This window comes from Brassica rapa, chromosome A01 (assembly GCF_000309985.2).
Source record: "Brassica rapa cultivar Chiifu-401-42 chromosome A01, CAAS_Brap_v3.01, whole genome shotgun sequence".
Lineage (NCBI taxonomy): Eukaryota > Viridiplantae > Streptophyta > Magnoliopsida > Brassicales > Brassicaceae > Brassica > Brassica rapa.
This window is the reverse complement of record NC_024795.2, coordinates 11,881,694-11,895,669: the sequence shown is the minus strand read 5'-3', so window position 1 is coordinate 11,895,669 and position 13,976 is coordinate 11,881,694. Positions and strand designations below refer to the sequence as shown.

Genomic DNA, 13,976 nt, shown 5'->3' with positions numbered 1-13,976 from the left:
TTAATCTAAGAAGATATAAGTATATTTTTTGTTAAACTTTATAATGTTGTGAAATGTTACAATGTATTTGGAAATGAAAATTATTTTCTATTTTACAAAACTGTATACATGTTCATGTGTTTAATCATGAAACACTAATTCAACAAACAAAAATATATAAAAGAAGATACAAAAATATGTTACATTTTGAAATAATTAATTTGATGAAAAACAAAAACATGAATAACATACTTATGTTTCTAAAATGTATATACACATATATAATTATAATATATACCATTCTTGAAATAAAACCAAATATCTATATAAGTAAAAGTAAAAATTAACATCCGCGCGGTTGCGCGGATCTAGATCTAGTCTTTACTTAAACCACTAAAGAGATTTCACAATCTAATATTTGAATGAAGTTGTATTTGGTCATTTGCAATCCAATTTATAAACCCGGTTCATTGTTTTATACCAAAATTTGAGTGGAAATTGGAATGGATCTCCGATTCAATCGGTCCCATCAAGAAAACCGGAATGAGCCTCTAATCAATGCCCACTAGAGGAGACTTTACGCACGCTTGCGTCTGCTTCCGAGTCGCTTGATCCCATATCTGACTTTCTACAACAAAGTCTTGAACTCTCTAATCTCTATCTTCTGTTGCTTTGATCTCAACCTAAACCCACACGTCACGTTACAAAAGAAGAACCCAAAACCATCTTTGTTTTTTCAAATCAGAAAAAAATCGTTTCTTTTTGTTTGCAAGCAATCTTATATATTTATTTTCTCTTACTGCCCATCGTGAATCAGACCGTGCCCATGTTCAGATATCCTTCGAAACATTCGAATCTATGCTAAAAATCCTTTTCGTTATCCTCTTAAGATATAGTAGTTGGTGGTGACCCAAACAGAGACACAGACGCACAGAGATTATGGGACCCGCCGCTGTAACGAGTTCTTCTGATGCTGCCATCTCAGGCAAGTTTCTCTTTTTATGTTTTCTTTGGTTGGCATCAACACGGGGGGTTTTGGATGAGTTATTGATTTTAGATTGAGATACGGAGTAGCCTCTAGATTTTTCAGATGATATCTTAGCTGAATTAGGAAACTAACATGGACATTGTTACAAATATAATCTATGTTAAACTTTGTAGCTCTGCGTGAGAAGCATGAGAAGGAAGTAGAGAATCTAACACTGACCTCGCAGCCTTTGAATACATTGAGCTTGTTTGGTGAGGCTACTTTTCTGTACATCAAGCGATCTGTATTGTATCTGCTTGCTCATGGAGGTTGGTTCATCCTTCTGACCACTTTGTTGGTGGCATTTGGTGTTTTGCTTGTGACTGTTGATGGACCTCATGGAAAGGTAAACACCTTTCCGACACATATAGACTTTTCTGGATTGTAGTAAAAAAGGGTTCCAACAGTTTGTGTAATTGGTTGTTGGACAGCATGTTGAAGAAGTATCAGAGTATGTCCGATACAGCTTATGGTGGATAGCACTTGGCGTCGCCTCTTCTATTGGTCTTGGTTAGTCACACACACACACACAAAAATTAGTAATCTTTTCGCCTTTGACATTGTTCTTATTACAATTCCTTTCTCCTGTAGGATCTGGTCTCCACACTTTTGTTCTCTATTTGGGTCCGCACATTGCGTTGTTCACTCTTAAAGCAACACAATGTGGCCGTATTGATCTAAAATCTGCACCATATGATACCATACAGTTTAAACGGGTTCCCTCGTGGCTCGAGAAGTCTTGTTCAGAATTTGGTCCTCCTCTAATGGTATCAGCTGCTGGATCTCGTGTTCCACTAACCAGCATATTACCACAAATCCAGCTGGAAGCGATACTATGGGGTATTGGGACAGCTCTTGGGGAGCTTCCTCCATATTTCATCTCAAGGGCAGGTTCATATACTGCTTCTCTCTATCTATTTAGCTTTAAAATGCATAGGTTCTGATTGTTTATTTTGTGTTTGGCTCTCAAAATGTTTCCAGCTAGTCTTTCTGGGAGCAGAGTGGATGGAATGGTTCTTGGTTCTTGCTTCGGTTAGTATTATGCATTAGCCAACTACAATACTTTGAACTAGTCTTTAACCATCTCTAAACACTGCTTCTGTTTTGAATGCAGGTCCCAAATCCTCTGTTTGACCTCGCTGGGATAATGTGTGGACAGTTTGGCATTCCATTTTGGGAATTCTTTCTGGCCACTTTAATCGGAAAGGCGATCATCAAAACTCACATACAGGTGTGGAAACTTGTCAGAGATTTGATATTTACTCTTTAGGCCTGTTCTGACACCTGAATGGTTTTTTTTTTTTTTACTTTGTTTCTTATGATAGACAATATTTATCATCTGCGTATGTAATAACCAACTGCTGGATTGGATGGAGAACGAGATGATTTGGATACTCAGTCATGTACCTGGTTTGGCTGATGCATTGCCTGGACTCATAGCCAAGCTCCACGCCATGAAAGAAAAGTATATTGATGTGTCACCTCCTGTTCCATCTCATATCAAGGTAACACAATAAAACAACCTTTTTGTTCTTGACAAAACTCTTTAGGCTTCTTCATGAGCTTCAGGCTTTTACGAAATTTTTTGTTGAATTTGGTTTGTTTTTGTTGGTCGGGTAAGGTGAAAAAATGGTATTTTTCGTTTGCGTCGATCTGGAACGGGATAGTGTGGCTAATGCTCCTCAACTTCTTCGTCAAGATTGTGACAGCAACTGCACAGAGACACTTGAAGAAGAAGCAAGAGAAAGAAGTAGCTGCTTTGACTCATTCTGATTGATCAAGATACCTTTTGAGCCAAAACCTCACCATCTGTTCTTCCTTATGCCCCAACATTAAAGCAGCCGCCATTATCCAAATTTAGAAGAAAGGTATAGAAAAAAGCAGCTTTTCTTCTCATGTTGACACATTGTTCTCGTGGGATTTGTACTGTATGGAAGGAAAATGATGTGTTTAGGAGGTGGAATTGGGATTGTGAGATTGCAGTGGATGCTTATTTTAATCCTGCCATTCTGCAGTGAAGGTTTTGTGGGAAGAACTCAAAACAAGAAAAGCTTTTAGTTGTTAATTTGTTACTCTGCTTATTTATATTGAAACTAGTTGTTAATCTATTATGTCCCAATCCATGTTAACTTTCATTGTTTATCTTATCTTCTAATTTTACTATTGCAAGTTTTTCCTTATAAGAACATGGAGAGCATAATTGTGTTATATGGAATTTAATTTAAAACTCTTAGCTACTGGAAATATATATACCTCGCCAATGCACTAGCATCGCTTACAGCCTTACAGACAGACATGCCGAAAGTCTCAAACACACAAGTTTGGTCCGGATTGGGGAGTCTAATAATCCAATACTTATCTCTTAAACAGAGTAATGCCAAACAGGGGGCCCCTAATATATGAACTCAGTTCCAAAATTGACAAAAGGCTTGGCTTTATAAGTCAGGATACAGTATAGCATGTAACAACAAAGCTTCGGAAGTGACTCAGAAATATAGGGTATGTTCATGCTATTTTGTCACCGTTCAAGCTTCGTAGTTCGTAATGTGCTGCTTAGAGATGTCAGCTAGAGATGTCAACCGGGTCTGATGACCATGGATCCAAATTCAAATGATCTTTTGTTATGGTCAAACCCAAATGGTTGGTAGTCTAAATTGGCTAAAATTAATTTTAACCGAAAATTTATGGGCCAAAACCATTTGGACAAAAGCATAAACATAAAAATTTAGGATTTTAAAGTTGAGAAAGAAAAAAAAGAAATTAGATCATATAACCAAAAAACTATAATTCACTATAGAATCCAAGTAAGAAAAATGGAAATTAGGTCATCATTGACGTTTGAATGAGAGATTGAGAAGACATGAGTGAGAGATGTTTATACGTGGGTTGGTTTTTATTACATGGATTCTTAAAACTTTGTGAGTAGACATGATATTTTCAAAATTTAGTTTTATGAGTAATTTACATCCTAATAACAAAAGAATTTAATGAAACTCTACAAAAGAGAAATTTCATTGCATATATGCAAACATAACCCCTTAATTTCATTACAAAATCACTGATAACTAAATTTTTTGAATAACAAAATATTTAAATAGAATTTAAAAATCCTCAAACCAATAACAATGAATTTTACTAACAATTCATAAACCAATAATCATGGGATCTTAATATAACTCATCTAAAATTTGTCTACTAATAACCCCCACTAAATCTCTTTATACTATCAATGCTTTTTATGATTAAGAAAATTAATTATTTTTTTCTAAGATAAGGATGTTTCTCTACAATTAAAAAGTAAATCAAATATTGAAACTATTATAACTACGTGTATAAAGGATTGTAAACTTATTCATTGACATAATCAATAACAAATTCTAAATAAGTATTCGTCTTAATTAATTTTTACTTTTAATTTTTTTATTTCTTTAAATTAGTTCGCGTTCATTCATAACACTCTTCCATTTTAACATTTCCAGAAGTCAGCTTCATTGAACCTTTTAATCTCGTTGAATATTAATATCTACCAGTCACACTGTAGGGTTCCTAAATTATTATGGATTGTGCATCAATCTACATCCAAATAGGTAGGATAAGCACAAACACAACTTGGCGCTGTAGAAGGCTAATGTGACATATGGTGGCTAGCTTTGGTAAATGGGAGTGTGAGTCTTGGAAGTAGGGAGCAGATGATCTAGGGTGGATAAACGAGCCAGTAATCCAACACCAATACACAGTGATCCACAATAGAAAGATACTACAAGAAATATGGAGTTTAATAGCATAACATAATAGCGTTTTTTGATTGAGTTATGGTTGACGTACCTTTTACCGTGGATACAAGGAAATCCTAGATTTGATAAGGTTTTTTCAAAATTATTATTACAAATTCAAGGTTTTTAAAATAATTTTCAAGGTTTTTTATTTTAATTTTAGAAAACTATTTAAATGATAATTTTATTCTTTCACAAGTATATTTTTATTATTTATTATTTGATGAAATATATAAATTTTTCAAATTTTTAGTTTTCAGATAATGTTCTTAGTTTTTACAGTTCAGACATTTTATATTTTCTTTTTAAAAAATTAAAGTAAAATAGTAAATATTTTCTTAAAACAAATTGTTTTTAAATGTTCTGACCCCACAAACGTGTTTTACTTTTTATTTATTTTACTGTTAAGCTATCTTATTATTTAACATGCATAATGTTTGGTTAGTAGTTTATATTTTTTATATTTAAGAATACCTTTAGAAACTAAATTATGATACCTAATAATGGCTTAGTTTTTTATTTGTTTCAGGCTCCCAGGTTTTCATGGCTGGCAAATAAAATAAAAATAAAAACCTTATTTGCATAATAAATCAATAATAGTACACTTGGTAGCCGACCAACAGAGTAAAAAAGAGTACATTGGGAAATTGTAATGGTTGATGAAAGTAGTGGTACGACCAAAAAAGAGTACAAAGAGTCATGTTAGGTAAAATTCGAGAAGAAAAATAGATCAATCATGCAGACACCTCTCATGTCCCACCCGGACTTGGTTCTCTGTCCTTTTCTTGTAATAAAGGAGTTTCACAAAAAAAAAAAAAAAAAAAAAGAAAGTGAAAAAGAGACGGCTAAAGCGCACGTGGCATGTGAGCAATTGCAAAACTTGAAAAGGACATGCTTCACGTGGCTTAATTCCTACCACTTCCTTTAACCATGTGCGCGATTAAAACTACGAAATATCATCAGCTCGTGAAAGTCCCTCCCACAAGAGACATCTCTAGGTTTTGTGCTTAGAGGATGAGCTTACGCTTTTGTACCATATAAATACAAAGGTTTTTGTACCATCTATGAAGGCCTGCTGCAGAGCTGGTTTGTTTCAAGGGCTTAGGCTCTGTTATCCGACATATGATCTTCTGTTTTATCTTTAAAGTCGGTAAGATCTAAACAGACACACTTGATGTACAAAATTTAGTTTTCTTTGAATAAATTTTACAAATATTCAAAAAAAAAAAAACATTTCATAGTTCCCAACTTCTTACGAAAACATAATACATTTCGACTTGGCCTCTATCCAGATACATACGACGTACGAACCGGAGTTTCGAGACATAGTTCAACAGAAACAACATTTTAGAAAGAAAAAAAGACAATGCGTTCCTTACTGTTACACAATGCACATACTTCAACACAGACAGACCCACAAGATGCTAAGACAACAAAAGACCTCTTAGCTCCCGCACACATCAAACCATCACCAGATTCATCATCTTCTTGCCTCCATCACTATTCACCATCAGTCTGTACAGTCACAAACACCTAGCCTCCTTTCCAAACACCTAAAACCCCCAAGTCTCCATCACCAGAGCACCAAAAAACACAGCTCTCCCGGGATTTCACTTAGGTTTTACCAACTCCCACTTTCAATGTTTCTTTCCCCATCCTTTCATACGTAACCATAACAAGTTCAAAGAGATCTAAACACGCACAATCTAAAAAAAAAAAAGAAAACAACATTTATCACCTGAACCCTGTGAAAGATTCCTACACCCAGCCCATGTTCTCACAGTTTCTTTCGTATGATGTATGGTTAAAGTTAAGCCATGACAGACTCAGAGCTAACCTGGCCACCCCTTGCACCGGTTTTCAACTCGCTCACAGGTGGTGGTGAAGAACCTTTCCGACCAAAGTTCAGCAAAAAGTTCCGCTGGTCTTCACTCGTATGACGTAGGCTCGCACGCAAAAGCTCAGCAGGCATCTCCCTCTTTATAGCTACCTCCAACACATGAGCTGCTGCATTCTCCTGACCATGTATCGTCTCATACTTGCTCCTACAATATTTGGTAAGAAGCGAGAAAAACTCATCAAACGAGGCTCTCCACAGTCCATCATTCGAGTTTTTCACTACTTGAGCAGCTCTCTCGAGAAGAGACACCAACACAACAGACGCTCCATCCCCAGAGGGACTTCCTATCGGACGGAGAGGCGGCTGCTCTGAGGAACAGACAACAGCCGCAAGACAACCACTCAATGCTCGGAGATCCATCGCTTGGACACAGACAGTAACCGCGTTAGCAAGGTTAGCTACCGTCTCTGATGCAGCGGCACCGAATAAAAACCTGAGGTGGCGAAACACAGCCATGCAGACAACCCTAGCGATCTCAGTGCCGGGGACAAGAAGCTGAATATACTTTGTGAGCAGTTTCTTCCCCTTGGGAAGAGTCGCTATGCGTAAAAACACGATGTCGTCTTTGGTTTTCTGACCGGTTTTGCTGAAGGGATCAACGAGCTGGAGAGAAGTCGCTAAGCCTTCTAGGAGAAGCTGACGCTTTCTCACGAGCTGAGAGCCACCGTCTTGCGGACGGTTGCACTGGAGAGTCCTATCAAGGTCAACTATATCGATCAGAACTCCAAAAGCATCTTCGATTGTTACTCTAGCTGCAACAAGAGGCTCCTGCTCCAGATGATGACGAGAGCCAGGAGGAGATTCAACCTCTAGTAAAGCGCGTGGTCTGCAAACGTGAGGAAGAGTGATCTTTCCGAGAGCATCCACGTGGACTTGCGGTTGTTGCTGATCTGAGCTGCTACTATTACGGGACGACCGAGATTGGTGGTCTTTTAGATGAGAAGGACAGAACTGAGTCTTTACTCTAGATCCGGAGGACTTTTTGGTTAGCCGAGCTTGGTGGTAATAATCGTTGACGTAAGGGTCACTGCTGTGTGAGTTGGAATGCTGCATCTTGAGGATACTCTCAATCTCTTCTGACGTCATGTACTTTGATCTGAACTGAAGTCCGGTTTCGCTTTTCTGGCTGGAGAGAGATGCCTGTTGGGAGAGGCCTCCTCCACTTCTGTTCTTGCGGCTCCTGTGAGACGGCTTGTGTTTGTGTTCCCTTACTTCTTGACGCGATGGGGAAGGGCATGAGCTGTAGAGCTGGGACTGTAACGCGGCGGGATGAGCTAGAGATTGTCTCTGCTGAAGCGAGATCAGCTGCTGTGATGTAAAACCGTTACGAGGAAGAAGCTGCAGCAGCTGCTGCTGCTGTTGTTGCTGTTGAACTAGACTGTGTAACAACCCGGAGCGATCACCGTGCAGAAGAAGGCCAGGGTCAGTAACCCAGTGAGGAGGTTGCACCGTGTTGCCAAGAGTAGGACCACATGAGGCATACCTGGCCAAGTTACTGTTGTAGTGTGGTGGTCCGTGTGACAATCCTGAGAGATGGAAAGCAGAGTTTGGTGCAGGGAGGTTCAGCTGGCTGCTACCAGGGAGAGAAGGAGCGCGATGGATATGGCTCGGTGAAGATATTTGAGATCTGTTTCCAGGCGTAGGAAAAGAGGTGAAGGTAGACTCTTGTACAATGATCGGTTCGCTATTGTAATGCTGCAGTTGTGCTTGCTGCTGAGGATATGAGGATGTTCTGTGCAAAGAGTTTGGGTTAGCTGATGGTTGTTGTGGCTGTGAAGACCAGCTAGGTTCGTGTGCTTGCTCTTCAAGCGTTTGCTGGTCCAACCAGCTTGTGAACTCATTATCCTGTGTCCAATCTGTTGCAGAAGAACCTGGAGATAAAAACCTATGTCAGAAAAAAACTGGTAATAGAAATAATATCTTAAAATAGATGTCATATTTCGAATTAGAGCATGATAAATGCGGATCTCTTAGAGTGGGTTCTTAGCCGTTTCTTAGTTTTTTTTAGTTAAAAGTTAAGAGACATATCTTATTATTAAGCTAAGAACCCCACCCTAAGAGACTCGCATTAATCATGATCTTAGGACAAAACACAGAAGCACAAGAAGAAGTAAACAGAGTTAGGTAATAAACTCACTTTCCCTTGAAAAGGAACCTGATCCTCTGTCCCCAATTACTCCAGGGTGTTTGGGCCCGGAAACAACTCTGTTTAGCTGCCAAGCATCAAAACAAACAAAACATATGTAAAAGTAGACAACCAAGTAAGAACAAGAAGCTCCGAAAAGCTATCTTTTTATGATGAACTAACTAACTTTAGTTTACTTGTCACTATTAACGTCATGACTGTCAGCAAAGAACAAAAAGCTAACCTTAGCAAAAGTTGTGGCAAGATCATCCATTTCAGACAATGATCCCAAACCTGCACCCTGAAACCACAAGTAGATGTTTTTAAACACAACTAAATCATCTATAAATGATGTTAAAATCTGATAGATATCAAAAGAAGTCAATCCAAAATTACCTCTCTTTTATCAAACAAGTGATACCCATCACCGTCATCGGCATGTCCGAGAACAGAATCGGCATCATCATAAAGACCTCCCAATTCAACTTCTTCAAGACTTTGACCAAAGAACTCATATTGAGATGCGTCAAAGAGTGTACTATTATTATTACCTGCACAAGACAGCAAGAGATCCGGTTTTATTAGACACATGAGTAGAACTAAAGCTATGTAATAAAAACAGAGCATCTTAAAGCATAAATCCTCTGTTTTTATTTCAAATTTCCTCAAAACTTATAAGCCAATTTGAAGAACAAACAAAACTTAGAAAGTGGATCAGAAAACAGACACTCTCGATCTGAATGAAAGCACAAAGAGAGAGAGAAAAAAAAAAAAGGAACTCACTAGATGAAGAAGCTCGAGCTAAGTTGTGGTAAAGATATCTAGAATCAGATCTCTCCATGATCAACACACAATAATACAAAAGGCTTTACAAATCAGATGAAAGACCGCTAAACAAAACCAGCGAATCTTAATCGAATCTCTTCTAACCAGCTATAGCTCTAGAGTTGCGGGTTGCTTTTCTAACAAGATTACAACTAAACAAAAGAAAATAAAAGTGAAAATCGGCTCAGATTTCTAGAGTTCCTGATTTTCCGGGGAAATTGAAGAAAAAAAAAAGAGTTTCATGGGAAAGTCGGGGAAGCATCCCTCCCTAAAGAAGAAGAAGAAGAAGAAGAAAGAAAGAGGTTAAAGAAGAGAGAGAGGAAATGATGAGTGTTTTATATTTGTTCTGTGCGTAACATTGACACATGACCTTTGCCCGACGAATAAACCCTTTCTTTTTTATAAAACAGTTTTTTTATTCGTAAAATTAAAACTAAAATTTGCGAAATGTGTATGTTTTTTTTTTTTTAATCCCCTTTGCCTTTTTGGTTATGTTGAATAAAAATATATCAACCAACATTGTTTTTTTTTTTGTCAAATGAAAATTTCCTTTTGTTGACAACTATCAAAAGTGAAATATTCTACTTTCCATTTTCTTTCTTGAATTTCCATCATATTCTACTTTCCGATTTTCTTTCTTGAATTTCTATCAGCAATATATATTCATGTATCATCACAGAATGATAATATATTTATTGATTACGGAAAGCTATCATATTCATATCTATCTACTTGTCACTTTCCATGTATACTTACAAGCCAAGTGGATGTGTTCATGTTTATTTTATCCTTTCATGTAACTGTTTTGGATAACTTTGAATTTTGTTTTTGGTAATTTATAGGTACATAACACAACCACTAACTCTATAGTTTATGACATTTTTATCTTTGATTCCAGTAATGTTTTCCCACTTAACTTTATGTCATGCCTCAGTTGAAACTCGACCATTAAAAAATTCAGATGCATAGAGATGAACAATAAATAAAACGCATATAGACCAGAATTTAAAATATATAACTGCAGTGACAAGTTATATGGTCCATGTGAATGGATTTCATCCGGTCGGTTCAGTTTGACCTCATATGGCGTAAATATTGTAAACATATATTGCCGCGGACACGATATACTCGGCCTCGGCCACGTGAAGTCTTAAATTGTCATATTAGAATTTCTGAAATTAATTTCGAAATCCATAAGTATACGCTTATAGTTTTGTAATAACTACAAAGTCAAGCATGCAATTTAAAATTATAAACCTATATACGTATTTAAGCATAACTATAATTAATTATATCTAAAAGTACAAGAAGAGTTTTCAATCTGATGTTTGACGAAAATACTCGATACTTAATTCCATAAGAGTTATCAATGATCTGGAGTTACCACCCGCACCCTTACACCTGGGCGAATTATGCTGAGTGAACATGGGTGAAGTATAAATGGAATAAGTTGAAAATAAAACATAGGAGTAAATGGACTATAGATTCATAAAACACTAAAAACAAATTCTGTGCCATAAAACACACAAAAAATTATGTGCCAAACTTCTCGTGATAAGTGATGTTTTAGATGCAAGACACATATATGTGTAACAAGTTAGTCTTTTGGACAAATCAACACACGTTCTTGAGCCAAATCCCAAATATAATCTCTTTTTACCAATTATAATGTCTCTTAATCAAGTTTGGGATGCCAAATCCGGGATGACCATGCTATTGAAAATCATTAGGCTTAAAATGTAGGCTCTTGTTGAAGATCAATCTCTTGCTAATGTTTTTGAGCAACTGATTTAATCTTACTCATACTACTTTTTGGATGTGTGGAAGACCAAACTACAACTTTACACTAAGGACCTGACTAGTTCAACTGCAGCGGTTGCGGTTGTGGGAGTTTGCGAATGCGGGTAGTTGCGATTTCTAGTGGTTTTAAAAGATTTGTACGACTCGTTCTACGGTTAGAAATTGGTGTGTTTGCGGAATACTTATGACTGGTTAACTACCAAACGCAACAGCGGTTAAATAATAAATTAACAATATTTACATTTTATATCATTATAAAAATATCAAAAATAATAGAAAATATTTTCATTTTAAAGTTTTATAATATTAATTAAAATATAATAGATATATTTTAGTATTTTTATAATTCCAATTTAAGTTTTTTATTGAATATTTTTATTTTTGTATTTATATTTTTTTAGAAAAAAATAAAAAAATTTATCCTCCCGCAACCGCAAACGCTAGCTGAAACCAACTTTTGAATTTATGAGGTTTAGAGCGATTTGGAGCGGTTTGGAGCGGTTTGAGCGATTGTTGCAAAACGCCAACAACCGCTACCAACTGCAAAAGCCGCGTATGCGGGTGGTAGCGGGAAAACCAGTCATACCCTTAGGGCCTGACTGGTTCAAATGCAGCGGTTGCGGTTGCGGGAGTTTGGGGATGCGGGCGGTTGCGGTTTCTAGCGGTTTTAAGATATTTGTACGACTGGTATTGCAGTTAAAAATTGGTGCGTTTGCGGGTGACTTATGACTGGTTAACTACCAAATGCGGTAACAGTCAAATAATAAATTAATAATATTTACATTTAATATAATTATAAAAATATCAAAAATCATAAAATTATAATAAATATAAAATTTATATTTAGAAAGTTATAATTTTAATTTTTGAATATTTATTGAAATTGTTTTTATTATAAAATTTTATAATATTAATTAAAATATAATAGATATATTTTAATATTTTCATAATTTCAGTTTTAAATTTTTTATTAAATATTTTTACTTTTGTATATATATTGTTTTAAAAAAAAGAAAAAAATTTTACCCTCCCACAACCGCTGCAACCGCAAACGTTAGCTGGATCCAGCTTTTGAATTTATGAGAATCGGAGCGGTTTGAAGCGGTTTAGAACAATTTGAGTGATTGTTGCAAACCGCCGACAACCGCTACCAACCGCAAAAGCTGTGTTTGCGGGTGGTAGCGGAAAAACCAGTCGTCCCTTAGTTGTAAACTTGTAATATTGTTAATTATCCCCAATTTGATTTCTTAAACATGCATGCTTTAACCAGAAATGATTATTAGCAAATTTTGTAAATGATATACGCTCATTCCTTAATTGAAATCAATTCAAGAACATTAAGGTGATGACAATTCCGTAAATGTTAGCAACTTAGCATTGTAGAATTGATACGATTCGTTGTGAGACGATAAAAGCATTAGAAACAATGGGCCTAATAACATCAATATAGAGCCCAATGGGCCTAATAACATCAATATAGAGCCCAATGGGCCTAATAACATCAATATAGGCTTTTCTACGGGGCTAGGGTTTTGTTTTCATTCTCATTGAGTTTCTTTATCAACTATTAAACCTAGCATTTTCGCTGAACCGCCACTTAGCTTTTTTCAGCGGCGATAACGAAGACGAAGGAGAGGGATCTATCTACACAAGTGAAGCAACAATGGTGAAGTTCTTGAAGCAGAACAAGGCAGTGATCCTCCTCCAAGGCCGATACGCCGGGAAGAAGGCGGTGATCATCCGATCCTTCGACGACGGAAACCGTGAGCGTCCTTACGGACACTGCCTCGTCGCCGGACTCAAGAAGTACCCGAGCAAGGTCATCCGCAAGGACTCGGCGAAGAAGACGGCCAAGAAATCTAGGGTTAAGTGTTTCATCAAGGTCGTCAACTACCAGCATTTGATGCCTACACGTTACACCCTCGACGTGGATCTCAAGGAAGTCGCGACTCTCGAGGCTCTGGCTTCAAAGGACAAGAAGGTCGCTGCTCTCAAGGAGGCGAAGGCTAAGCTCGAGGAACGTTTCAAGACCGGGAAGAACAGATGGTTCTTTACCAAACTCAGGTTCTGAAGGAATCACTGTCGGAAGAAACATTTTGAGAGTTTTTGTTGTTGCATTTTCTTATCCAATATTTAAAACAGCGTATTATTGTTAGTTTCTATGGTTCGTATGGAGAACAATGTGGATCCTGTTTTGGATTGTGAAAGACTTCTGTTGGAAATATTTCTGTTCTGGAGTTTGATTCTCTATTGCATTTTGATTACCTCTTTAATGATTTTGCTTAGGATTTTGTGATAATTTGAGTATTGGTAATGTCTAGCTTACGCTTTGGTTAGTTTTGTTTGATTCAAGAGTTCCATTCTAAGTAGCTTTGATCAAAATCTCGATTAGAAAATTGATCAATCTTGCTTTTCTTTGACAAAAGTGTCCCATTTTGTGTTAAAACCTAACAAATTTGTTGAACGAAAGTCTTTCAATTTGTAGTAAAATTGAAACCTGATCTAAAATTTGGTTGTTTTCGTGATCTTGCATAAGAAATGTTCAGT

General features: G+C 36.7%; 3 protein-coding genes across 4 annotated transcripts; 2 read left to right on the top strand and 1 right to left on the bottom strand.

Moving 5' to 3' along the window:
* Positions 1-395: 395 nt before the first annotated feature.
* Positions 396-3,186, top strand: LOC103871473 (vacuole membrane protein KMS1). The gene is made up of 8 exons (XM_033287343.1): positions 396-964; positions 1,141-1,352; positions 1,438-1,516; positions 1,598-1,927; positions 1,992-2,038; positions 2,121-2,237; positions 2,332-2,511; positions 2,628-3,186. The coding sequence occupies exons 1-8, from the start codon at positions 919-921 to the stop codon at positions 2,781-2,783; spliced, it is 1,167 nt and encodes a 388-aa protein (XP_033143234.1). The 5' UTR covers positions 396-918; the 3' UTR covers positions 2,784-3,186.
* Positions 3,187-6,001: 2,815 nt separating this feature from the next.
* On the bottom strand, positions 6,002-10,991 carry LOC103871463 (protein PAT1 homolog 2). Of its 2 annotated transcripts, XR_004456223.1 has the most exons (6): positions 9,588-10,991; positions 9,201-9,355; positions 9,049-9,105; positions 8,817-8,892; positions 6,518-8,550; positions 6,002-6,436 (listed from the first exon to the last, which is right to left on the bottom strand). XR_004456223.1 is itself a non-coding variant. In XM_033287332.1 (5 exons), exons 1-5 carry the CDS (start codon positions 9,643-9,645, stop codon positions 6,590-6,592), a joined length of 2,307 nt encoding a protein of 768 aa, XP_033143223.1. In that variant the 5' UTR covers positions 9,646-10,990; the 3' UTR covers positions 6,002-6,589. The 2 variants fall into 2 exon arrangements, 1 of the variants encoding a protein (XP_033143223.1); XM_033287332.1 differs by having other exon boundaries at positions 6,002-8,550; positions 9,588-10,990.
* A 2,001-nt stretch (positions 10,992-12,992) lies between these two features.
* On the top strand, positions 12,993-13,696 carry LOC103871452 (60S ribosomal protein L27-3). Its single transcript, XM_009149705.3, has one exon. It carries the CDS (start codon positions 13,093-13,095, stop codon positions 13,498-13,500), a length of 408 nt encoding a protein of 135 aa, XP_009147953.1. The 5' UTR covers positions 12,993-13,092; the 3' UTR covers positions 13,501-13,696.
* Positions 13,697-13,976: the final 280 nt, after the last annotated feature.

Coding starts and splice junctions, on each gene's coding strand:
- LOC103871473 (XM_033287343.1), top strand. CDS start 919: ATGGGACCCGCCGCTGTAACGAGTTCTTCTGATGCTGCCATCTCAG. Junction 1,928..1,991: donor TGCTTCTCTCTATCTATTTA/GCTTTAAAATGC, acceptor GTTTCCAGCTAG/TCTTTCTGGGAGCAGAGTGG. Junction 2,238..2,331: donor TCATCAAAACTCACATACAG/GTGTGGAAACTT, acceptor TTCTTATGATAG/ACAATATTTATCATCTGCGT.
- LOC103871463 (XM_033287332.1), bottom strand. CDS start 9,645: ATGGAGAGATCTGATTCTAGATATCTTTACCACAACTTAGCTCGAGCT. Junction 9,356..9,587: donor AGCTCGAGCTTCTTCATCTA/GTGAGTTCCTTT, acceptor TGTCTTGTGCAG/GTAATAATAATAGTACACTC. Junction 8,893..9,048: donor TTGCCACAACTTTTGCTAAG/GTTAGCTTTTTG, acceptor GATGCTTGGCAG/CTAAACAGAGTTGTTTCCGG.
- LOC103871452 (XM_009149705.3), top strand. CDS start 13,093: ATGGTGAAGTTCTTGAAGCAGAACAAGGCAGTGATCCTCCTCCAAGGC.